The sequence below is a fragment of the Plecotus auritus genome (assembly GCF_963455305.1).
Source record: "Plecotus auritus genome assembly, chromosome: 12".
In the NCBI taxonomy this organism is placed as follows: Eukaryota; Metazoa; Chordata; class Mammalia; order Chiroptera; family Vespertilionidae; genus Plecotus; species Plecotus auritus.
This window is the reverse complement of record NC_137778.1, coordinates 29,158,487-29,184,619: the sequence shown is the minus strand read 5'-3', so window position 1 is coordinate 29,184,619 and position 26,133 is coordinate 29,158,487. Positions and strand designations below refer to the sequence as shown.

At 42.2% G+C, this 26,133-nt stretch overlaps 2 protein-coding genes across 6 annotated transcripts in view; one reads left to right on the top strand and one right to left on the bottom strand.

The window, feature by feature from the left end:
- The window catches only part of ASH1L (ASH1 like histone lysine methyltransferase), a 136,602-nt gene extending 135,142 nt beyond the window's left edge, over window positions 1-1,460 (bottom strand). For all 3 annotated transcript variants that reach the window (XM_080649290.1, XM_080649292.1, XM_080649291.1), the window contains exons 1-2: window positions 1,334-1,460; window positions 745-882 (exon numbers count right to left, since the gene is read on the bottom strand). The gene's annotated coding sequence lies outside the window, so the exon portion shown is untranslated. The remainder of the gene's footprint in view (window positions 1-744; window positions 883-1,333) is intronic.
- DAP3 (death associated protein 3) lies at window positions 526-26,133 on the top strand. 3 transcript variants are annotated; one of them, XM_080649294.1, is made up of 14 exons: window positions 526-873; window positions 1,781-1,942; window positions 8,705-8,786; window positions 15,868-15,990; window positions 17,427-17,528; window positions 19,302-19,410; window positions 19,551-19,643; window positions 20,553-20,683; window positions 21,335-21,415; window positions 21,510-21,668; window positions 22,676-22,735; window positions 23,056-23,145; window positions 24,743-24,860; window positions 25,786-26,133. In XM_080649294.1, the coding sequence occupies exons 3-14, from the start codon at window positions 8,745-8,747 to the stop codon at window positions 25,869-25,871; spliced, it is 1,194 nt and encodes a 397-aa protein (XP_080505420.1). In that variant the 5' UTR covers window positions 526-873; window positions 1,781-1,942; window positions 8,705-8,744; the 3' UTR covers window positions 25,872-26,133. The 3 variants fall into 3 exon arrangements, with proteins under 3 accessions (XP_080505420.1, XP_080505419.1, XP_080505421.1); XM_080649293.1 differs by lacking the exon at window positions 526-873 and having other exon boundaries at window positions 1,160-1,942; XM_080649295.1 differs by lacking the exon at window positions 526-873 and having other exon boundaries at window positions 1,523-1,874.

Genomic DNA, 26,133 nt, shown 5'->3' with positions numbered 1-26,133 from the left:
CATGACTGCTCTTTCCCAACCAGTAATAACGTACTCACTCCCAAACCCTAAAACACACACACACATCAATCAGCAGGGAACATCCCAAGTTTTATTTTAAAAATAAGCTAACTTATAAGGGGAACTCCATTACCCTTATACAAATACAAGCAAACTCTTCCGGAACACTTTCCTTCCTTACATACACACACAAACAGCCGCTATATACCAACAAGACCATCTGTCTTCTAGACCAAAGACATGTCTTTCCATGTATAAACTAACCAATAACACTTATTAAACTTAGAACACAGATCATTCTGTCGTCCGCTGCATACAGTTCAGCGTGTCAGGAACACAACAGACGTGATCATTCAGGTAAACTACCCTCAGAAGATCACTTCTCCTGCCACTCTTATCCCCCTAACAGACGGAATCTGGACCTTGGGGGATGCTCCAATCGTGCCTACACAACACACAAAATAAACCTGTCAGGGACACAGACGACTCCGCCTCCTCTTGCTTACTTTCCCGCCCCCCTTCCCCAAGCCAGGAGCCCGCCAGCGAGGGACACCCCTTCAGCCCCGCCAGGAGGGACTTCCCGATAAGCTCAGGATCCCCTTCCCTACTCTCCCCTCCCCCATTCTTAACACCGCTCTCCCGGAGGTACAGGTCCGGGAGATGACAGGAGCGCCCAGGAAGCCAAGGATTGAGTAGCTGAGGAATTACTTAGGCCCAAAGGTCTCCTCAGGCGCTTCTACTCACCGTGTCAGAGGCCGAGGCCCAGAGATGAGAGTGCAGGGAAGTGGGGAAGAGGGGACGGCCGCCACCAGGCTCCTCCGCTTCCCTTGGTCCACAGCGGATCCCTCTCGCTTGTCAAGAGGCGGCCAGCGGGTGAGCGGACTGGCGGAAATGTGAGAGAGGAGAAGAGAAAGGCGTGGGGCTAAGCTGGAGAAACTGAGGGGAGGTGGGTCCCGCAACCGAGACGGGGATCGTCTCCCCCTCCGCAAAGCGAACCCAAAATGGCGGCGGAGTGGCGGCGGCAGAGCGGCGGCGGCAGCTCCTCGGGAGGGAGGGAGCGAAGGGCGCCTCGTACCCCCCCACCTCCCACTCCTCCCTCTTCGCTTTCTCCACCCCCCCCCCCCACCCGACTCCGGCGGCGGAGCGCGCACGCCCGCCCACACGCGCCGGAGTGTAGCTGGGCTCGTCGCTCGCGGCTCCCACCAACCACCGCCTTTGGTCGCCTAGCGCGCCCGCCAGCCCATACGCGCTCGCTCAAGGGCGCCTCCTCGCACCTTTCCCTGCTTCCCCTCGGCCCCTGTCTAGCCGGCTCTGGCGCGGCCCTCACGCGTACCTCCAGCGACGCGAGCCCCAGCCTCCTCTTCCAGCTCCTCTTCTTTCCTCCCCCCTTCCCCCGCCCCCACTGCCACCAACAGCCGCCGCGGCCGCCGCCGCCTCCTCCTCCTCCTCGTCCCCCCCCCACCCCCCACATTCCCTCCACCCCTCGCGCGTGCGTCTCCCACAATCCCCCCCGCGGGCCTGTTCCATTCTGTTAGCTGCGGGAGCGGGGAGACGGGGACTGCCGGAGCGGGCGGAGCAGGCCGTTGTAACTGGAACGAGCCGCGTGGCGGGCAGAGACCTGTGACTACTTACCCCCCTGGCCACGGCACCGCGGCGGCTGGCGTCGCTTCTCCCCTCCGCCTCCAGCCCCGGCGAGTGGGTAAGGGGCAGCTTGGCGCCCCTCCGCTGGGCGGTGGTTGGAGGCCGCGGCGGCTGCGCGTTGAGTAGTTTCCTGCTGTAGGGGCCGAGCCTGCTTCTCCGCTGGGGGACCAGGTCTGCGGAGCCAGCCAAGTTTCACTGTTCACTTCGTCGGGAGGACTGGTCCGCGGCTCTCGGTGAGGGAGTGAAGCTGCGCAGGGATTGACCCACGAGGGAAGGGAGCAGGACTGCGAACTTTCAGGAGGTAGGAAGTGGGGCTAAGTAGGGCCGACGACCCTCCTAGGGGACTTCTTTATGGGCTCCTTGTTGTGGACTTGGGACCCAAAGAAAAACCCGCGCCGTGGTCGTCTTTCTTGCTTTCTAAATCCCGCTTAGATTTCTCGAATTTCACACCGCTGTCTTTCTGTGCACTATTCCTTCCTCATGAATGGATGACACATTTTCAACTTCATGTTAGAGGGTAAAGAAACCATGTATTTCTAGTTCAGTTCTGGACTCGATCTTCCATGTCTTGTATGTCCTTCAGAAAGTTCTTTTCCTTAGCTCCATGTTAGATAATAGAATTAGCTCCTAGGCACAGGGAAAGTGCAGAGTATTGTGTTATCGTTCAGAGTACTGTTGATGTTGATAAGGTTTGTGGGTGTAATTGGTAGTTGTGTGTTATTCTTCCAAGTCATTGATAAAACTATGCAAAATTAGGCCTATCAGATTTCTGTGGCTCCTAATAACTTGCTTCTCAAAACTCTGTACCAACGTTTACTCTGAATGATTGAATGCAGAGCTCTGGACTATTATTACACTGATAATCCCAAAGGCTCTAATTTCACTCAAAGGGTAAAGCACAATAAATTAGGAAAGGGATCTACGTAGGTTTCCCTTTTCTTCAACATTTGTGGGCTTCTAGGATCCTAGGGGATAGTTTGAAAATCTCAAAGGTCTAGTCAAGTTCAAGTAGACACTCCTAAATTTCACCCTTAATCATATTTCAGTGTATGGATCAGGTTTTGATGGCTTGCTTTTTGTTGTTGTTTTTTTAAGAAAAAAATCAGTTTTAATTACCTAACTATATATTTGCTTTTCCTAATTATGTCTCAAGTTCCAACTCCTTCATGGAGTCCATTTAGGTTTACCTTGATCTTTTTTAAATTTTTTTTTATTGATTTCAGAGAGGAAGGGAGAGGGGGAAAGAGAAAGCTAGAAACACCAATAATGAGAGAATCATCCATCAGCTGCCTCCTGCACGCACGACCGAAACCCCGGCATGTGCCCTTGACTTGGAATTGAACCTGGGACCCTTCAGTTCACAGGCAGACGCTCTTATCTACTGAGCCAAACCAGCTAGGGCATATTGATCTTGCTTTGCGTTTTATATGCAAGTGTGTTATCCTACCGGCACGTTTTTAATTTGAGGGCAGGGACTATGGCTAGCATGTGAGTCATGGAAATGTTGAAGTGAATGTTAGATACTTTAAACATGAGAAGGGAAAGAGAATTAGCATTATCTTGTATGTCCTTCTGAAAGGAGAACGTGTGTACCTGTTTAATCCTTATAATAATGTTGAGGTAGATCACCTTATCCCCATTAAAAGCCTGAGGCTCAGAGAAGTCCAGTAAGTTTATCTTTAGGCTGTTTGTCTCTTAAAAACTTAAATTCACTATACCACATTGCCTTCCTGGTAAATTCCACCAGTTTATAAAGAAAGTTACTTATGGTCTCTGCCTTCATTTAGCTTTCAGTAACTGCACTAAGTTATGAATTGTCAGCTAAGCATAGGCAGATTCTATAGAGAAGAGAATCTTCTTTTGTGTATGCCCCAGGTGCTACCAGAGACCAAAATATAAAACAAAATGGCCTTAATTGAATGAGTGAATGCTGAATTATTTGAACCAAGGAAGGTATGGGAGACAAAAATAATGGTTCCTCCAAAAATGTTCATGTCCTAATCCCTGGGACCTGTGAATAGATCACATGACAAGAGGAAATTAACTATGCAGGTGGAATTGAGGTTGCTAATGAGCTAACCTTAAAATAGGGAGAATATCCTGGATTACTTGATAGACTTACTGTAAGAGGGAGATGGAAGTGTCAAAGTGATGCAATATGACAAAAACTTGACCAGCTATTGCAGGTTTTGAAAATGAAAGCAGGCTTTAAAAATTGAAAAGTTAAAAAAAAAAAAAGCACACACACACACACACCACCACCACCACCCCCCCAACAGCTTCTCTACTAGAGCCTGCAGAAAGCATACAAGCCTACAGACACTTTGATTTTGGATGTCTAAACCACAGAACTCTAAGTGGCAAATTTGTGTCGTTTTATGCCACTAAGTTTGTAGTAATTGGTTACAGCAGTAATAAGAAACTAATATAGAAAGGGGAGCCAATCAGAACTAACCTCCAAAGTACTATGATTTGGATTGTGATTTGTGCTTTAAGTGCAGTTGTGGTTTAACTGAAAGTTTTCTTTAAGCAAAGTTATAGGCACTCAAAGCTGCCTAGATTTCCAGTAGAGGCATACCACATTTTATTACACTTTATTGTGCTTTATAGGCGTTGTGTTTTTCTACAAATGGAAGGCAACACTGTCCACCAGCAAAAAGATTACAACTCACTTAACTGCAATACTCACTTTATTACAGTGATCTGGAACCAAACCCACAATATCTCCAAGGTCTGTCTGTATTTCCCTATTGCTCTGCTTCTCCTGGCATCAGTCCTCAAGCTGTTTGATATACGAGAGGCCAGATGCATGAAATTCATTCATGGGTAGGGTCTCTCAGCCTGGCTGGTGATCAGGGCCAATCTGTGGGATGACCATTGGGTCAGGAGGACCTCCACTGGCACCCACCTTGGCTGGCCTGGGGCCTGCAGGCTGGGGGAAGCTCCTGCATTGAGTGTCTGCCCCCTGGTGGTCAGTGCACGTCATAGCAACCGGTCATTCCACTGTTCAGTCGATTTGCATATTAGGCTTTTATTATATAGGATGGGCTATATGATATTACTGTCTAACAGCAGGTATTGGCTAAACGGCTCTCAGATTCCCCCCTGCAATAGAAGCAAATAAACATTAATTTCATGGTGCTTCCTTGCTGGGATGTTGTCTAAATGCAGTATAAATAGGAAAAGCTCTGTAATATAAACTTTAAAAATAAGGCTTCAGATGTTGAAATACATTTTTAAAGCCTTGGCTGCGTAGGTCATTTGGTCATCTCAATATGCCAAGGTTTTCAGTTCGATCCCTCCTCAGAACACATATAAGAAGCAACCAATGAATGCATAAATAAGTGGAAAAACAAATTGATGTCTCTGTCTCTGCCTCTTTCTCTCTCTAAAATCAATAAGTAAATTTTGTTTTTGTTTTGTTTGTTAATCCTCACCCCAAGATACTTGATTTTCAGAGAGAGTGGAAGGGAAGAAAGTATGTGTGTGGGGGGGCGGGCGGCGGAGAGACACAATTGGTTGCCTCCCACACTCTCCCTTACTGGGGCTGGGACTGAGCCTGGGACGCAGGTATGTGCCCTTGACCTGGAATCGAACCTGAGACCCTTTGGTGCATGGGCTGATACTCTAACCACTGAGAACACAGGCCCAGGCAATCAATAAATAAATTTAAAAAAAAAATTTTTTAAGAAAATTTTAAAGATAAAACCTACTGGTTAACTTTATAACTAAATGTTTAAAATAGTGAATTTATTTTAAAAATTTTATTAATAGAAGATATCAACAAACAAATAAGGTTCAAATTAATAAAATGAATTTTAATAACTCACTTATTCTTAGCTAAGAGCACAATCAACAAATAGCCCTAACCGGTTTGGCTCACTGAATAGAGCGTCGGCCTGCGGACTCAAGGGTCCCAGGTTCGATTCCGGTCAAGGGCATGTGCCTTGATTGTGAGCGCGTCCCCAGTGGGCGGTGTGCAGGAGGCAGCTGGTCGATGTTTCTCTCTCATCAATGTTTCTGACTCTCTCTCCTTCTCCCTCTCTGTAAAAAATCAATAAAATATATATATATTTTTTTTAAAATCAACAAATAGCCGAAACCAGTTTGGCTCAATGGATAGAGCGTCGGCCTGCGGACTGAAGGGTCCCAGGTTCGATTCCGGTCAAGGGCATGTACCTTGGTTGCGGGCACATCCCCAGTGGGAGGTGTGCAGGAGGCAGCTGATCGATGTTTCTCTCTCATCGATGTTTCTCTCTCATCGATGTTTCTAGCTCTCTATCCCTCTCCCTTCCTCTCTGTAAAATATCAATAAAATATATATATATATTTTAAAAATCAACAAATAGCTGCACAAATAAGGGATTGAGGCTGCCTAGGAAGAAATATGGTATAATGATGAAGAATGTCTCTCAAGTCCAATAACCGTGTTTACATTCAAGCCTCTCCATTTTTTAACAGTACAGTGGTTTCCATGCCAGAAAAATTGTGATTTTGCAGCTCTTCCCATTAAGAGGTAAAATCTACTTCCCATCCTTTGAATCTGGGTTGTTCAACTTAAGCTGCAATAGAATGTGACAGAAGACCATGCTGATTCTGAGCCAGGTTTGAAGAGGTCTTAAGTTATTTCAGGTCCCTTGGACCTCTGCCACTGCTATGACAAGTCCATGATACACTGCTAGAGGATGAGGGACAGTGTAGAGCAGAATCAGTCATCCCAGCTGAGGCCAACCTTGACCAGCCAGCCAACCTCTTTGGTAGTGAGATAGACATCGGTGTGCAGCCAAGAGCGAGAACCATAGCACAGATGTCAATGATTAAGGAAATTTCAACCCATTTAACTAACATGTTGTCTTTTGGGTAACGTTATACCAATTAAATATTCAGTACATATTTCTCCAAAACAAATATTCATGTACCCATTAGCTAGCATTAGAAAGAGATCATTACCAATTTCTTTATCTGCCTTGCCCCAGTCTTATCCCTTTACTTTCTCTTTAAGAGTAAGCATTATTCCAAATGATGTGCTTATTCTCTTGCCTTTTTCTTTCAGTTTTACTAAATATGTATATACTTTTAGCCCTGCACACAAATCCTTGGGCCAGTAGTAAGAGAATACTTGTCTCTCTGCTGCCTTCCTATAGCTCTCCGCCCTCTGCCCCACCCTCCTGTAGCTTCTCCCCTCCTCCCCCCATAGTTTGCTGCCCTGCCCCCTCCTGTAGCTTTTCGACACCCGCTTGTAGTTCGTTGCCCCACCCTCCTGCAGATCCGTTATCCGGTCGTTTTCAATCAATGGAAAAAGTATAAACGACCCGATGGAATAATTAGCATATTCCTTCTCTTATTATGTAGGATTCCCCAAATAATGAATTAAGCTTTATATGTTTAATTTTTTTAATCCTCACCCAAGGATATTTTTCCCATTGATTTTTAAAGAGAGTGGAAGGGAGGACAGAGGGAGAGAGAAACATGGATGTGAGAGACACATCAACTGGTTGCCTCCTACACACCTCCTTACTGGGGCCAAGGATTGACCCTGCAACCCAGGCATGTGCCCTTGACCAGGAATTAAACCCAAACACGAGACCCTTCAGTCCAAGGGCCAACGCTCTAACCCAGGGGTGAGCAAACTTTTTGACTCGAGGGCCACAATGGGTTCTTAAACTGGACCAGAGGGCCGGAACAAAAGCATGGATGGAGTGTTTGTGTGAACTAATATAAATTCAAAGTAAAGGAGCGGAGGGGAGAGCAAGAGAACCCTCCGCTCTTTCGGCTCCGCAGGCCGGATAGAACAACCGAACGGGCCGGATCCGGCCCGCGGGCCGTAGTTTGCCACGACTGCTCTAACCACTGAGCAACTGGTCAGGGCAAGCTTTATGTTTTGAATTTTATATGTTACATCATGCTGTATATAATAGTTTTCACTCAATATTATTTTTTTGTTTTGTTTTTTAATCCTCACCTGAGGATATGTTTTTTATTGATTTTTTAGAAAGAGAAGGGAGAGAGAAGTATTAATCCGTTGCCTCCTGCTTGCACCCCAACTGGGAATTGAACCCACAACCTTTTTGGTATACAGGACAATGCTCCAACCTGGATTAATATTGTCCAGGGCTCAATATTAGTTTTTGAGATTCATGCATGTATTGCATGAAACTGCAATTTATTCTTTTTATTTCTGTATGGAATTCCATTGTATGACCATATCTCTGTTTACTCAGTCTTCTACCAATGGACATTTGGGCTTTTTACAGTTTTTGATAATTCTCCATATTCTCTTACTATGAACATTGTTACACATATTTTCCGGTGTACATGTATAAGTGTTTTTGTAAAATAAATATCAAGGAATAGAATACCTGGATTTTAGACTTGTACATTTTCAACTTTACAAGATGATGCCAAATTTGTTTTTATAGATACAGGCAGTCTTCTGGTTACATCGGACTCGACATATGTCATTTTGTGGTTACGTCGCCATCTCCCATTTATTTGTAAAAAAAAAAAAAGTTTCGTCATTTCGACGTATGTATATATGTGCTTTATGTTTTTTATTATTTACTGTATTTACCACAAGTAAAGATCAGGAATTGTTATCTTTCTTTTAAATTTTTTTTACTGTTTCACTTCATTACTACTGTAGTGATGAGTGACATAGGTGAGTGACATAGGTGCTTATGTAGGTGGGTTCCGACTTACGGCGAAAATCTTATGACTTCATACTGTAGGAACGGATCTCCGATGTAACCCGAGGACCTACTGTATTTGTACTTACTCTCTCGTTGACAGTGTATGAAAGTTCCTAGTGCTTCCTTCACAGCCTCTTTAACATTTGCTATTGTCTGACCTTTTCATTTTTCCCAATATGGTGGTTGTGAATGATCTCATTGTGGTGCTTTTAATTTATATTTCTCTGATTTGTAATGAGAATTTTCATGGGTTTACTATCCATCTGTATAAACTTTTCTGTGAAATGTCTGTGTCTTCTCATTTCTTTTATCTATTTGTAGGCATTCTTTATATATTCAGGATACTAATCCATTGTGCAAATATATTTTCCCAGTTCTGGCTGACCTTTTCACTTTTTGAAGAGTGTGGGGACAATGCTGAAAGGAATGACAAGACTTGTCTCCAGAGTCCATAAGGTGAGTCCTAACTGACTTAAATGCTTTGTACAAACTGTCTGTAGGTGGATTTCTGTTTTTATATGGATTTACTATATCCAGAATTAAATGCACTAGAGAACTTCAGCTGACTTTAATTTACAAGTTCACACTCAAAAGAACAGTTACAGCCCTAACCGGTTTGGCTCAGTGGATAGAGCATTGGCCTGCAGACTGAAGGGTCCCAGGTTAAATTCTGGTCAACGGCATGTACCTTGGTTGCAGGCACATCCTCAATAGGGGGTGTGCAGGAGGCAGCTGATTGATGTTTCTCTCTCATCGATGTTTCTAACTCTTTATCTCTCTCTGTAAAAAAAAAAAACAACAATAAAATATATTAAAAAAAAAAAAAAAGAACAGTTACAGTTCCATTTCTCTTCCCATTCACTTCACTCCCAGCTGCCCTAAAAATCTTCAAGTAACAAGGTCTCCGTAGAATAGTTCTGCTTGAGAATTTACCTTGTCATAGGAGAATTAACATTTTTTAAAAGATAGATTGCAGTTATCTTTACTTTTATTAGTATTCTCTAGTTGGATTATCATTTCTTTTTTTTAAATATATTTCTTTATTGATTTCAGAGAGCAAGGGCGAGGGAGAGAGAGATAGAAACATCAATGATGAGAGAGAATCATTGACTGGCTGCCTGCTACACATCCCCTACTGGGGATTGAGCCTGCAACCCAGGCACGTGCCCTTGGCTGGAATCGAACCCGGGACCCTTCAGTCCGCAGGCTGATGCTCTATCCACTGAGCCAAACCAGCTAGGGCGGATTATCATTTCTTAATGAAGTACTTGAAAGAAAAATATGTTGCCAGTTTAGACCCTAAGTATCTGATAGTTGAATAAAATCATATATGACAAAGACATTTTGGCCGAAACCGGTTTGGCTCAGTGGATAGAGCGTCGGCCTGCGGACTGAAGGGTCCCGGGTTCGATTCCGGTCAAGGGCATGTACCTTGGTTGCGGGCACATCCCCAGTGGGAGGTGTGCAGGAGGCAGCTGATCGATGTTTCTCTCTCATTGATGTTTCTAGCTCTCTATCCCTCTCCCTTCCTCTCTATAAAATATCAATAAAATATATTTTTAAAAAAAAAGACATTTTGTTGCTTTACTTCATTTTTTCATTTATTTAGCAAATAGTTTTCAGTATTTTCCATATTGCAAGTACTGAGTATTTTCAGATTACTCATTTCACTAATGGTTACTATTTGTTGGGCATTCATTATGCGCCAGGCACTGGGCTAAGTGCTTTACTTTTTTAGTTGTAACAATAACCCAGGAACTAGATGATAGCTTTGTTTCACAGGCGCAGAAATTGAGGATTAGAAAGGCAAAGTAAGAGGCTGTGAAATTGCAGAGCCCAGACTAGGTACCAGGTCAGTCTGACTTCAAAGCCTGTGACCTTAACCACTGTGCTATATTGCGTGTTAGAGTCCATGCAATATAGGATCTCAAAGTCAGTACTGGAATCATGAACAAATGGTTGTTATAGAATGGTGCTGTTAGTAAAGCACCCAGTAGGAGCACTTAACCTGGGTTAGTAGGATCCAGGGGAAATCCTCCCAGAGCTGTATCCTGAAAAATGAGAACTGAGCCAGAAGGGCTTAGTCACTTCCATCTCATTGTTTAATTACTACAGATTAGATTTCCTAGAAAAGCAGCCCTTCCTCCTATAGAATTCATGTTTTTCCCAGTGGTTTATCATAAACCTATGTACATAAAATGAAAATAAAAGCACGGATCAACAGAGGAAGGATTCTGGTCTCAACATTTAAAAAGCTACAATTTCTTCTTTAATAGCAGACAAGGAAGACTTGAGTCCAAAATGCAGAGATGTCTGAAGAAATTTTGTGCTTCACATAGATTGGTTTAGAGTAACTGTCTTGATTGGTTCACGAATGCTATTCTTAACTGCATGGTATTCATTCTGGAACTGTGTAGAGGCTATTGTACTTATAGTTGTTTTCCCTGGAAGCAAGAGACTAGCTGGTTGATGCCATATATAATGCTGTGATAAGTAAGGAAACCATTTTGCTAGCTCTTAATTTGCTTCAAAAAGCAGTTAACGAAAGTCATAGAATTCTTGTAGAAATAGCACCACCTTGTGGTCCTTGAATATCTTTTTTTTTTTTAATACATTTTATTGATTTTTCACAGAGAGGAAGGGAGAGGGATAGAGAGTCAGAAACATCGATGAGAGAGAAACATCAATCAGCTGCCTCCTGCACACCCCCCACTGGGGACGTGCCCGCAACCAAGGTACATGCCCTTGACCGGAATCGAACCTGGGACCTTTCAGTCCACAGGCTGACGCTCTATCCACTGAGCCAAACCGGTTTCGGCGGTCCTTGAATATCTTAAATTTTCCACTTCACTACTTTTTTTTTAGAGACATGGTGCTCTCTCTCCAGTAGAATTGAGTACACTGTCATGTCAATAGTAGGGTGTACTATTCAGATTGCTATACTGAGGTAACAGACCCTGAATTCTCATTGGCTTAACCCAACAAATGCTATTGTTTATGAAGATCTGTGCATGTGTTTTGTTCTGTTTGCTTTTTCCTGTTGCTGTATTTCCAGAGTGGTTTACAGGCACATGTGGGAGGGGCTTGACATGGGAATGAAGGTTCATCTTGGGATGCCATGGCAGCCTGTAAGTTGCCATGAAAGGGGAAGAAAAGAGGATTTATAGTCACTCTAAGCTGACTGACTAGAAAAGTCACAAATTATATTCACATAGAGCTCATTTATGAGAATTAAATAACCCCAATTTGTCTGCACGGGAGGCTAGAAAATATAGAGAATTTGGATATTTGATAAACATTGGTGTCTGCCATCCTCAGACAAAGTTGGAGCAACTCTGTTACTTTATATTAAATCTGTAAGTTCTGCCGAAACCGGTTTGGCTCAGTGGATAGAGCGTCGGCCTGCGGACTGGAGGGTCCCGGGTTCGATTCTGGTCAAGGGCATGTTCCTTGGTTGCGGGCACATCCCCAGTGGGAGGTGTGCAGGAGGCAGCTGATCGATGTTTCTCTCTCATCGATGTTTCTAGCTCTCTATCCCTCTCCCTTCCTCTCTGTGAAATATCAATAAAATATATTTTTTAAAAAAATAAATAAATCTGTAAGTTCTGGTTCAAGAGGTTTCTGTGTGCAGTTCATTGAGTTGAATTAGTGCAATTTATTTTCACTTAGCTAGATGCTTTACATACTCCCTGCTATATGTCTCCAATGAAAGATTCTTTATTCCAGGGCACAGTATGAAGTATTTGTGGTGTGTTACTTAGAAAAGGAAATACAAAGGTGAATAAAATCTGATCCATTCTCTTCCAAGTGTGTGTCCAAAATGGGAGACAGACTTGTGTATAAGATAGTATATAATAAAAAGAATAGATTTTGGAGTCAGACAAACCTGAATTTGAATTCTGGCTTTACCACCTGCCAACTCTGTGGCCTTAGGCAAGATTACTTAATTTCCCTGAACCTTAGTTTCCTTCATCATAAAACATATGATAATATTCTACCTATCTTCTAGGATTCTTGGCTCAGAAATGTGTTTAAAACTCTGTATTGCCTCACATCTAACAAGTATTCAGTTAACAAAAGCCACAATTGCAGTTCAAGGCAAAGTAAAAATGCCATGCAAGCGCTGGCCGGTGTGGCTCAGTTGTTTGGGTGTTGTCCCTCATACTGGTCTGGTTGCTAGTTCGACTCCCAGTCAGGGGTGGGGGGCATGCAGGGGGCAGCCAATTGATGTTCCACTCTCACATCCATGTTTCTCTTTCTCCCTCTCTCTAAAAATTAATAAAAATATTTTTTTAAAAAACCTATTGCCCTGGCCAGTTGCTCAGTGGTTAGAATGTCGGCTTGCAGACCAAAGGGTCACGAGTTTGATTCCAGGTCAAAGGCACATACCTCAGTTGAAGTTTCAATCCCCAGGTGGGAGGTTATGCAGGAGGCAACCAGTCCATGTGTCTCTCTCACATCAATGTTGCCTTCTCTCTTTTTCTCTCTTCCCTTTCACTCTCTTTAAAAATTAATGGGAAAATATCCTTGGGTGAAAATTTAAAAAATATTTTTTTTTCTTTTTTTTTTTTAATGCCATGCAAGACAAAGTGCTATCAGCAGAGAGGAGAAATAATTACTTTTGACTGGAGGTATCTGGAAAAGCTTCACAGAGGATGTGACATTTGAGATGAGCCTTAAAGGAAGAGTAAGACTTACATAGGGAGAGAGGGAAGTTGAGTAGAATGAGCAGTATAGAAGTATCAAAGTGAATAACGTGTTTTAGCATGGTCATAGGCTGGAATATGGAGTTCATTCAGGAATGAGACTAGAGAAGTCAATTGAAGTCATGGTCTTGATTACCATGCTAAGGACTTTGAGGCTTATTTTGTCATCAGTAGGAAACAAAACTTTTTTTTAAATATATTTTTATTGATTTCAGAGAGGAAGGAATAGGGAGAGTTAGAAACATCAGTGATGAGAGAGAACCATTGATTAGCTGCCTCCTGCACGTCCCCCACTGGGGATCGAGCCCGCAACCTAGGCATGTGCCCTTGACTGGAATCGAACCTGGGACCCTTCAGTCTGCAGGTCGACGCTCTATCCACTGAGCCAAACTGGCTAGGGCAAAACCAACCCTTTTTATTAGAAGAAGGTTAAACTTAATATTTGGGAGGACAAGTCTTTTACACTATGAAAGATGAAGAGTCAAAGATTTAGAGGTAAAGATAACCAATTAGAAAGTTGTTATTGAGTTTAAGGTCTTTTTAAGTGGATGTAAGTGTTATGAGGGCTGGTATGAAAATAATTCACATTTTCTGCACTCTGTCTTTCATATCTGCTTCTGCTGATTTCATATCCTAATCTTTCCCTTGTAACTGGCATCTTTTCACTTCTACATAAGCCTATTATCCTCAAACTCAGTTTAGGGGTTCTCCGGTTAGCATTTTGCCAGATTTGTCTCCTAAATCATCCCCCCAATCCCTTCCTAGTTCAGAGGTTTCCATTTGCAGTTCACTGAATGTAGCATTATCTTTTCACTTACCTAGATGCTGTACATACTCCCTCATTCTTTTATCAATAAAGGTTCTTTATTCCAGGACACAGCTGGCAAGAAAATTGTGGAGGGTATAATGATACCTATCAAATAGGAACATGGCACTAATCCCCTAATAACTGAAGTGACTACGATTACTGGACAGCTGAGAATTGAACAGTACTGGCCACCATTCATCATTGTGGGCAAGAGCATTAAAAGAAGTTTCCTTGCCGAAACTGGTTTGGCTCAGTGGATAGAGCATCGGCCTGCGGACTGAAGGGTCCTGGGTTCGATTCCGGTCAAGGGCATGTACCTTGGCTGCGGGCACATCCCCAGTGGGAGGTGTGCAGGAGGCAGCTGATCGATGTTTCTCTCTCATCGATGTTTCTAGCTCTCTATCCCTCTCCCTTCCTCTCTGTAAAATATCAATAAAATATATTTTTTTAAAAAAAGAAGAAGAAGAAGAAGTTTCCTGCCTTGGCCGGTTTGGCTCAGTGGACAGAGCGTTGGTCTGTGGACTGAGGGATTCCGGGTTCGATTCCAGTCAGGGGCACATGCCCAGGTTGCGGGCTCAATCCCTAGTGGGGGGCGCACAGGAGGCAGCCAATCAATGATTCTCATCATTGATATTTCTTTTTTTTTTTTTTTAACAAATATATTTTATTCATTTTTTTACAGAGAGGAAGGGAGAGGGATAGAGAGTTAGAAACATCGATGAGAGAGAAACATAGATCAGTTGCCTCCTGCACACCCCCTATTGGGGATGTGCTTGCAATCAAGGTACATGCCCTTGACTGGGATCGAACCTGGGACCCTTCAGTCCGCAGGCCAAACCGCTATCCACTGAGCCAAATCGGTCAGGGCTCATCATTGATATTTCTATCTGTCTCTCTCCCACTCCCTTCCTCTCTGAAATCAATAAACATCCCTTCCTCTCTGAAATCAATAAACTTTTTTTTTTTTTTTAAGAAGTTTCCTGCTTCAGGTTAATGGCTGTACTATGTTCCTGAACAGTCTCTAATGGAATTATTTGTTTCTATTTGGGACAGAGCCCTGATATCCTATATAATAAAAGCCTAATATGCTAAGTGTCCGGTCGTCCGTTCAATCAAAGCGTAATATGCTAATGATATACTAAGGCTGCTCAACTGCTCACTATGACATGCACTGACCACCAGGGGGGCAGATGCTCCAACCAGTAGGTTAGCTTGCTGCTGGGGTCCAGCCGATTGGGACTGAGCGAGACGGGCCAGACATGCCCTGGAGCCCTTCTGGAGTCCCTCCCCAGCTGGCCAACCTCCCGCATCACTCCCCAGCCCTGATCATGCACCAGTGTGGTCCCTCGGCCTGACCTGCACCCTCTTGCAATCTGGGACCCCTCGGAGGCACATTGACTGTCAGGTAGTTCCATCTATATAATAAAAGCCTAAGCGACCATTATGGCAGAACAACCAGAATGACCGGTCACTGTGATGCGCACTGACCACCCAGGGGCAGATGCTCAATGCAGGAGCTGCCCCCTTGTGGTCAGTGTGCTCCCACAAGGGGAGCATCGCTCTGCCAGAAGGCAGGCTCACGGCTGGCAAGTGCAGCAGCAGTGGCGGGAGCCTCTCCCGTCTCCGTGGCAGTGGTAAGGAGCAGACAGGCGGTAAGGAGTGAGGGGTTCCAGAGTGGAAGAGGGATATCCAACTGCTGGCTATCCCCCAAGGGGTCCTGGACTGCAAGAGGGTGCAGGCCAGGCTGAGGGACCAGCCCCCCTCATCTCATCCCCCCTCTCCCCCTGTGCACGAATTTCGTGCACCGGGCCTCTAGTAGCAACATAAGCTGGAACAGATTCAGAGCATGAATAATGTGATTATACTTAGAGAATTATAAATAATAACAAAGATCCTCATTTTACATAAAACTAAAATGTATGTTAGTGGAATTTTTCCCTGTTACAGACATTGCTTAAAAACTAGGTGGTGTAGCAAACATAAACTTTATAATTACAAAACACTAACATGGTTTCTTTTCTAGTTGGACCCTGGACATTTTTTGTGCCTGGGGACCCAGGCACCCCAAAGCCTTGCTGCTCACCTGGATAACCAGGTTTCATTTGAGAGTCCTAGAGCCATTTCCTGCACCAGTGAGAATGACCCGGTGAGTTGCTAATATGTATATGAATTTTTTTCAGGGCTTATAATCTCTGCTGCTGTCATTTTACATATCAAGAAAATGTACATGTAGTGAGACAGTGCACCCAAGACAGCATTCTGGAACCCAGCTTGTCCCCATCCCTGTCTGATACTGTAACATAAAATACTCAGGCAGGTCAGTCCATATTTGTTCTAATTTAATCCCTACCATTGAACTCATCTTATGCCAAGGATTTTGCTGGGGATAGAGCAGGCACATAGTAAATACTTAATTCCTCAGAAGTTAAATTTAGCAGATATTATTGATCTTATTGTATGATGGGTTGACACACATTTCCTTAAAGGACCAGATAGTAAAATTTTAAGCTTATGAGCCAAATTGGTCTCTGTCACAACTGTTTAGCTCTGTTATAAACAAATGGGAATGGATGTGTTCCAATAAAACTTTATTTATAAAAACAGTAGTCAACCATAGTTTATAGACTGTGGTATGCAAAATTCTAAAGAAATCAACTTAATTTGCCCAAGATCACAGCAGAGCAGTTATAGAACCTAGTTTTTCTAATGACCAATCTGGAACTGTTTTCTATCTATTTTTCTAAGTGGATTTCCTAGTTCTAAAGAAGGAAGTAACTTGACTTGTTGAGAAGAGCTGCATTTAAAATGAAGTTTGTCAGCAGAAGCTAGGATTACAGTGGTATCCAGTGTTGTATTTTCTGCTTCAGATCCCATTAGAGTAGATGTTGATTTTTTTTTCTCCTTCCCCAGCATTATTGCTGCCTCATAAATGAAGTTAGTTGTAAGGTCTGTGATTAAATGTGAAGAAAACCAATAGCTTTTGTTTATTTGTTTGTTTTCCTACTCTCTGGGTTTCCCCATCTTAACATATGCTGCTGTGCATGTGGGAGGAGAAAAATAATTCATTACCCAAAACACTATCTCAGCAGGGTGTGTTTTATTTATATCTCCAGTGTTCACCTACTTTCAAAAGCACAAAATGAAATAGAGTAAGTGAATGAAATCATCAAAGTGCCTTTCAGCTTTCCCTGTGAATATAGTCTCTCTATCTGCCAATTCCTCTAGAGTTTCTATGGAAACAGCAGCATGCAGATGATCTTGTCACATGACTGCATCATCTCTATACACAGCACAGAAAAATCCAGATGGCAAGAATTGTCACTGCTACCTCCACATCTAGGGTTTACGTTGCTGGGCAACTGGTTTCATCATTCAGGCCAACACCAGCTTTATATACACACTGTGGATTTGGGGACAAGAACTAGCATATTTTTATTTAAGATAAGAAATAAAAGATATGCTTTTCAATTCTGAGAGATGAATGTTTCCTCAGTATGGTCTATTAGGCCCTTTCCACTTTTTCAAAGTCTTTGTCACTTTGTCTACAGCCCCATTATATCTGTTTGCATTTTTATTTCCTAGGCCAAGCATGAGGAGAAGCATGAGGGTCAGCACTACAACTTACCCCTCCAGGATATGAAGACTATATTCCCCCATGGCCTGCCTTCTCGATATGTAATGCAGGTGCTCAAAACAGGGGAGGGCATTGGAGGGAGCCCAGAACACATGCTGTTCGTAGCAAAGTGATGTGATTAAATGAGTAGAAAACTATACAAAAATGAAACTTGAATCTTAAAAAAAAACAGATGAATTCATCTTTTGTTAATAGTGCTATTACTATAATTACTTTAAGCAATGTTTATCTGTGTTTAACAAATTAAAATCCTTTTTGGAGCCAGGCAAAATATTCTTTTTTTTTTTTTTAATCCTCACCCAAGGATATTTTTCCATTGATTTTTAGAGAAAGTGGAAGAGAGAGGGAAAGACAGAGAGAAATATCAATGTTAGACATCGATTGGTTGCCTCCTGCATGAGTCCCAACCAGAGACCAGGCCAGGGAGGAGCCTGCAACCGAGGTACCATGCCCTTGACTGGAACCAAACCCGGGAACCTTCAGTCTACAGGACGATGCTCTATCCACTGAGCCAAACTGACTAAGGCCAAAATATTCTTAAATAAATAAACAATATTCTGCTATTTTCCTTACCTAACAGGTTTTTGGAAACTTGAATATTTAAATAGTTATTAAAAAATGAATTTAATATTTTCCTTAGAAAAGTATCATGAAAATAGTTAATATGCTATAGAAAAACAAAATTATAATGTATTCCTAAGCCATATAGAAATGATGTCTGGATTAGATGCGTCATTGTTCTTCAATTTCACAGATTTTCAGAAAATTCTAGTTTTGTGGTCATAACTTCAACCCAAAGAGTTGCTTGGGTTGTTTTATAGTCAATAAAGAATTCATGATCACACTGGCTGGTGTGATTCAGTGGTTGGAGTTTCAGCCCTCACCCAAGGGTCTTTCTTGGTTTTATTCCCGGTCAAGGGCATACACCTGGGTTGCAGGTTCCATCCCCGGCCCTGGTCGGGTTGTGTTCGGGAGGCAACCAATCGATGTGTGTCTCACATCGCCTATGTTTCTCTCTCCCTCTCCCTCTCCCCATTCCTCCCTTTCACTTCTAAAAAAAAAAAAAATTAATGGAAAATATATCCCGGGGTGAGGATTAACCAAAAAAAAAAAAAAATCATGAATAACTACAAGCATATTTTGTTGACATGATTGGTTCTTTTGGCTAACTCCTGCTGAATTATTTTCAGCCTTAGAAATTATTCCTTGTTGTTGTTGTTGTTGTTGTTAATCCTGACAGGATATTTTTTCCCATTAACTTTTTCAAAACATTTTTATTGATTTCAGAGAAGAAGGGATAGTGGGGGGAGAGAGAGAGAGAGAAACATCAGTGATGAGAGAGAATCATTGATCAGCTGCCTCTTGCATGCCCCCTACTGGGGAATCGAGCCTGCAACCTGGGCATGTGCCCTGACTGGGAATCACATGGTGAGCTCCTGGTTCATAGCTCAACACGTAACCACTGAGCCATGCCGGAGGTAGCATTAAGTATCATTTTATATGCTTTTAGTATTTACATCCACCCTAAGTGGAATACATACTAGTAGTTATGTGGAGAGATGTCTGTATTATTTGTAGATTTCAATTAACTGATGCAATATCTGTACTTCATAACAGATATAATCAAAAGCTGACTCTTATGTTACTTGGTGTGAGATCATGTGTTTCAGTTTTTATTTTCAAATTCAGAAGCAACCCAACCCCTCCTAACTGCATAAATTAAAAATATACAGTTTGTTGCTATATTAGATTCAGTGTGCATACCAAGAACTGGTTAGAAGTTCCACACCCACTCTCTCCTTTCTCCTTCCCTGTTTTGTTAGATGAAGACATTCAATGAAGCTTGCCTGATGGTAAGGAAACCAGCCCTAGAGCTTCTGCATTACCTGAAAAACACCAATTTTGCTCATCCAGCTATACGATACGTTCTCTGTATCCTTTCCTGCCTACGTGGGCTGTCTTAAGCCAGTGCTTTCCTCCCTCAAATGTGAGAAAAGAAGAAATGCACGTGTACTCTTTGTTAGCAGAAGTGTTCCTTCTGGGAATGTTTTCTTTAACAGCAAGTGCTTTAGATGGGGAGAAGGGAACAGGAAAAACACTCAGTCTTTGCCATATTATTCATTTCTGTGCAAAACAGGACTGGCTGATACTGCATATTCCAGATGGTAAGTTCCTATCTTCACTACGCTGGGGCTTGTTTTCCTGTTCCTGTGGTAGCACTGTGGCTTTGATTTTCAGACAGGGCTCTCTGATGGCTACAGGAGAGGCCTTTGCTCCAGATACAGAGTGATCTAAACTAGTTCATAATTTCTTCATATTATTGACAAGCAAGTTGCAAGGTGAAGTAAATGCAACAAGAAAAAAATCAGCTGCCTGGCCAGTGTGGGTCACTGGTTGACTCATGCACCAGGAGGTCACATGCCCTGGTTGCACACTCAGTACCCACCAGGGGTCCTGCAGGTGGCTTGCAGGAGGCAGCCCATCGATGTTGCAGTTTCTCTCTCATCCATGTTTCTGTCTCCCTCTCCCTTCCTCTCTCTCTCAAATCAATAAAAACCTATTTTTTAAAAAGAAGAAGAAATTCAGCTAAAAGCTTCCTGGGACCTTTTGATAATAAGAATGAGCTATTTTGGCCCAGCAGTCCTCCCTTTGATATGTGATGCCCAAGAGCATAAACTCCCACCTTAGAGGTCATCACAGGCGTTATGGCCATCAGTCAACAGTTTGGAGTATCCAGAGAAACTGACATGGTACTGGTAATCAGCATTCTCGAGTTTAAAAACTTAAAACGCTCATTCTTTGTGCATATCCTCCCTTGTGTATGTGCATCCACATACTATGACTATCTTTAGAAACTACGAGGAAGCTGAGGTGACCATTAATTCACTTGAATGCCTTGTGTGTTGAGTGCAATGATGATGTTTAAAATAAACCTTGGAAACAAGGCTTTAAGAAATATATAGGACACTAAAGTCATTCCCTGTGTCTTAAAGAGTTAATAGAGTATTTTGTGTTGTATACAGTTAGTTCCTGCCTACTTTGTTCTCTTTGCCCCCCGCCCCCTTTTTTTTTAGCTCATCTTTGGGTGAAAAACTGCCGGGATCTTCTGCAGTCCACCTACAACAAACAGCGCTTTGATCAACCTTTAGAGGCTTCGATCTGGCTGAAGAATTTCAAAACTACAAATGAGCGTTTCTTGAGTCAGGTGATTAGACTCCCAGAAGTTTGGTGCTGGACATTCTTTAAATAGATTTTATCTTCTTTGTGCCCCACGTACCAGTAGACTGGAGAACTAGTATCATGGTTGAGATAACTATACCATTTTCTGTTTCTTGCATATACAGTATTTTACTCACAGTGAGCTCACAATCTGAAACTCATTTATGCATAGAGGCATCAGTAGGCTGTTCCCATCTTGTGGGTAGCAAATTGAAGTTCAGATTAATTCATTGACTTTTCCAAGGTCATAGGCTCAAATTCTCTAAAGCATATTCTAACTACATAATTTTCTCCAGATAAAATCTCTTTTGGAACCAGAAATGTATTAGTAAAATTACTCTTTAGTCTAGTAACTCTTGAATATGATCTCTAGGCCAGAGGTTTTCAAATCTAGATATTTAGAGTCATCTAGGAGCCTATTAAAAATGTAGGTGTCAAGGTCTTAACCTGGACCTTTATAGTCAGAATCGTGTGTGTGTGTGTGTGTGTGTGTGTGTGTGTGTGTGTGTGTGTGTGTGTTTAAGCTTCAGGCAGAAATGGGCTAGATAGCATTCGCTCATACTGAGATAGACCTCTTATAGGGCTTGAAAAATAGATTTAAACTGATTCTAATAACACAGCCTTTTTTTGGTTTTAGATAAAAACTCAAGAGAAGTATGTCTGGAATAAGCGAGAAAGCACTGAGAAAGGCAGTTCTCTGGGAGAAGTAGTTGAACAGGTATAAAAAAAGATGCTGTGTACTGTGCCAGAACCAGAGAAGGCCTCTTATAGATAGGACTGGACTGTAAGCCACTATCTCCCTTTTGCTACAGGGTATAACACGGGTGAGGAATGCCACAGATGCCGTTGGGATTGTGCTTAAAGAGCTAAAGAGGCAAAGTTCTTTGGGTATTTTTCACCTCCTGGTGGCAGTGGATGGAGTCAATGCTCTCTGGGGAAGGACCGTGCTGAAAAGAGAAGATAAAAGCCCAGTAGGAAAACTGAGTTTCTCTGTTCTGGTTTCTCTCACTTCTGGTGCCGTATTATATATAGGCTGGGCATAGTAGACATACAGTGTCTTTTCTTGCGTAGGAGTATTTGAATTAGATGTACAGTGAAAATAGCATCAAAAGGAGCTGATACAGCCCTGGCTGGTTTGGCTCAGTTGATTGGAGCATTGTCCTGTACACCAAAAGGTGGTGGATTTGATTCCCACACTGGGCACATACCCAGGTTGTGAGTTTGAGCTCCAGTCTGGGCAAGTACAGGAGACAACAAATTGATATTTCTCCCTCTCTCTCCCTCTCTCTCTCTCTCAGCCTTTTCTCTCTAAAGTCAGTTTTTTTAAAGAAGATTATACCAAGTTCCACTATCCATTGAAAACTAAGGGAGAGTATTTTGGGTTTTTTAATATATTTTATTGATATATAGAGAGGAAGGGAGAGGGATAGAGAGCCAGAAACATCGATGGGAGAGAAACATCGATCAGCTGCCTCCTGCACACCTCCTACTGGGGATGTGCCTGCAACCAAGGTGCATGCCCTTGATTGGAATCAAACCTGGGACCCTTCAGTCCGCGGGCCGATGCTCTATCCACTGAGCCAAACCAGTTAGGGCTGGGAGAGTATTTTGAAGAGCATGACAACAGAAGCTACTAGTACATTTTTTTTTTTCTATTCTCTTTTCAAAATGAGGCTATGTGGTGTAGAAAGAGAAGATAAGAAGTATCTTGGGGGTATTTGGAGACAGTGGGTGTTTTCTCCCTGGGGGACTGTTGTTTTTTACCTCCAGAAGCACAGTAGTTTTAGGGCCAACAGCTATGTAGCTTATCTCAGAGGCTATACCTTCAGCCTCTACTACGGTTAGGTAGTAGTTGAGGGTTTTTTTAGTTGTTATCATTTACTAGTAATTTGTCTCAGGGGAGCATCCAGGCAAAAGCAAATAATGGCCTCTTTCTGCTCCTACCCCTTCCGCCCCTCACACACTGACCAATGTGCAGATCGCCCCAGAGGAACTAGCACTTATTCACAACCTGAGGAAGATGGTGAAAAACGATTGGGTGAGTGCATATGGTGCCGAACACATTTCAGAGAGAGATGTATTTTCATTTCAAAGATCTTCCACTACTTCATTCCTAGTACTTTCCAGTCTCTAATTTTATGGACAGAAAGTTCTTTTATCTCATTTAATTCCCATAACTGTACCAATTTTAAAATCTATATATTTGGTTTCTAATCTTTCCACTTAACTGGAGTAAGCTTATTCAAAACCATTTTATTTAAATATTGGTGTAATTACTTTGCTTACCATTGTTCAAGTGTTTTTATATCTTCTGTCTTTTTTAGCTTTTTCTAATTGGCTTCTTCTCCTTTCTTTCAGAATGGAGGTGCCATTGTGTTGACTTTGAGCCAGACTGGGTCTCTTTTCAAGCCCAGGAAAGCCTACCTGCCCCAGGAGCTGCTGGGAAAGGTCAAGTCATTGGAAAATATGTTTCCCTTAGATAGTCATTCTGTCTAAAGACATTTTTTTTTTTTTACATAATTTCAGACTTGGAGAAAAATTATATTCCTGTATGACTTCACCCAAATTCCTAAAATGTTAACGTTAATCATATTTGCTTTATTCTTCTTCCTCTTCATTCTTTTTTTCTGAATATGTGGCAGTAACCTGAGGATGCATGCCTCTTTATCTCAAAATCATGTGTACTTCCTAAAACCAAAGATATCTTACTATATAACCAAAGCACAGCTGTCCAAATCAGAAAGTTGACATGGATATAGTACTGTTAACCTAGTCCACAGAACTCACTCTGGTTTTGCCAGAATATCCCAGCATTCTTTACAGAAAAAAGAGGGTCCTGGGCTACGGGTTGCACTCCGTGGTCATGTGTCTTTCGTCTCCTTTAACCTGGGACAGTTCCTCAGTCTTTGTCTTCTATAATCTTAATATTTTTATTTTTACTTCTGAAGAGTACCTGCCAGTTATCTTCGGGGTTATTTTATGAAGTTTCTGATGTTTTTCTCCTGATTATATGTGATATTAGAAGTGATGTGTGTTCTTAGTGCATAATACCAGAAGGCACATGAAACCTATTTCTCCTACTACTAGCAATGTTAACTTTGAACACATAGTTAAGGTGGCATCCGTTTGGTTTCTCCTCACTGAAGTAGTTATTTTACTTTATAGTGAATAAATAACCTTGTGGATATATACTTTGAGACTAGGTAAATATCCTGTTACTCCTCAATTTCTCCTTACTAGTTTTAGTACTCATTGGTGATTCTTCCTAAATCAGTTATCATGATAATTGCAAAATAGATATATTCTAGTTCCATCATTTCCTCTAAATGTATCAGCTGGCTTTCTATTAAATGTAAGAATTTTCCTTTCTACCTTATGTATTTATTTGTTTCAGTACAGACATGTGGATTCTTAATTTTTACTACCATTATTTATTTCGATGCTTAAATTATCCCAGATTTGGCCAGTAGGTGCCCCTTTAAGCTTACCCTGGATGCAATGGGCTACTCATAACACCCAGTTAAAGGCACCTTCTGGACCATGGTTGGGCAGCTTTTTTGTTTTGTTTTGTTTGGGGGCGCGGGGAGGGCAGTGTTAATACCCACCATTTCCAAGCCACAGAAAACTGATAGAGAAGAATTTATTTTCAAGATGAATTCCTGCCCTGGCTGGTTTGCTAAGTGAATAGAGCATCGGCCTGCAGACCAGAAGGTCCAGGGTTCAATTCCAGTCAAGGGCACATGCATGGGTTGCGGAGGCAACAGATCTATGATTCTCCCTCATCATTGATGTTTCTATCTAACTCTCTCTCTTCCTTCCTCTCTAAAGTCAGTAAAAATATTTTTTTAATTGAATTCCTAATGAGGTCAACATAGAACACAGTTGCCTGAACAGCCACACACACAGGCAACATGTAGTAGATGAAGCAGAAAGAAAAGAGAGGTTATCTTTAAAAGAGTATGTGTGGTCAAAAGCACTACCTGGTGCGCACAGGCCTTGTGTGTCACTTAACAATTACTGTATCTTTATCCTTTTTCTTCTCCAGGAAGGATTTGATGCCTTGGATCCCTTTATTCCTATCCTGGTTGCCAACTATAACCCAAAAGAATTTGAAAGTTGTATTCAGTATTATTTGGAAAACAGTTGGCTTCAACATGAGAAAGGTCAGTTGTTTAATTTTTCTATAAGGACTTTATGCTGTCAGGAAGATCCCCACTGTCAAAGCCTTGATCTCTTCTTCCCTCAAGAGTAGTGTGTCATTGTATTTCATCTTTTTTCCCTTTATCTTAACTTCTTCCTGGCTGACCACATGGTACAGAAGGGGTGGGGGGTAAGGTTTAATTTACAAAAGACATTATATCTCTCCCTAAATTCTCAGAGTAGTCTAAAACAAAATGCTCATGCTGGGAGAGGAGGCCAGACCAAGCCCAGTCACTTGGTTCGGGTTGCTGCCACACTTTCACTGTTGCATTTTTCTTTGTATCTTTTTTGTTCATTGTTGCATTTATTCATCATTCGACAAACTTCAATTGACTCATATGCTAGGACACAGAATAGTTGACTGTGTAAGAGACTACCCTCCCCGCAACAAACCAAATCTTTGCTATACCTGTCCTAGTCTTGTACATCGAGCTGTTCTTTTCATCCTTGCCCTTGGCTGGGGGAGGGGGAGGAGGAGGATACAGAGGAAAAGTCAAGGCTGTTCTATCAATAGATCATAGAGAATTAGCTGTAATTGGAATATGTTACTAAAGGAAAGAGTATAAAGCAGCTGCAACATGATGGGTTGGGAAGCACAGTGTAGAGGTTTGTGTGGTTGGGAGATCTGACCATGTCCTAAAGTCCAGAAGGTAATCTTGGAATAGTGGGAAAGATAAATGCTAGATTGGAAGAATAGAGACAGAAAGGGAAAATGTGCATAGAAAATATAATCGTTTATTAGGATAAAGGCTCTAGAAGTGAGGTCTCTTGGGAGTGCTGATGACATCAGAATGTAATGTAGATAATGTAGCCTCTACAGAATTCTCTGGGTGTAACATGACGCTTCAGGAGAAAACTGCCAATTATCTGTGCTCGACTCCATTTCAGCTCATACGGAAGAAGGTAAAAAGGAGCTGCTGTTCCTAAGTAATGGGAATCCTGGGCAGCTGGAGCGGCTCTGTGCCTACCTCTAGGCCATGGTCACAACATCCATGGAAGGCAATGGACATTAAGGCCAATCAGATGGGGACGTCCGCAGTACACACACAGCTCGTGAGACTGGACAGCACTGCACATCAGCTCCCACCTTTGCTGAAATGGGTTCCTTGTAAAGTAACTATAATGGCAATAAGACATCCTCTTGTTCCTGAAACTAATTTCAGTTTATTATATGTGGTTTTCACATTTTAATTAATCATGCATCTTTTCCTTAAAAATTAAATTATCTTTCTTCAA

Coding starts and splice junctions, on each gene's coding strand:
- DAP3 (XM_080649294.1), top strand. CDS start 8,745: ATGCTGAAAGGAATGACAAGACTTGTCTCCAGAGTCCATAAG. Junction 19,644..20,552: donor GATACTGCATATTCCAGATG/GTAAGTTCCTAT, acceptor CTTTTTTTTTAG/CTCATCTTTGGGTGAAAAAC. Junction 23,146..24,742: donor CCCAGGAGCTGCTGGGAAAG/GTCAAGTCATTG, acceptor TTTCTTCTCCAG/GAAGGATTTGATGCCTTGGA.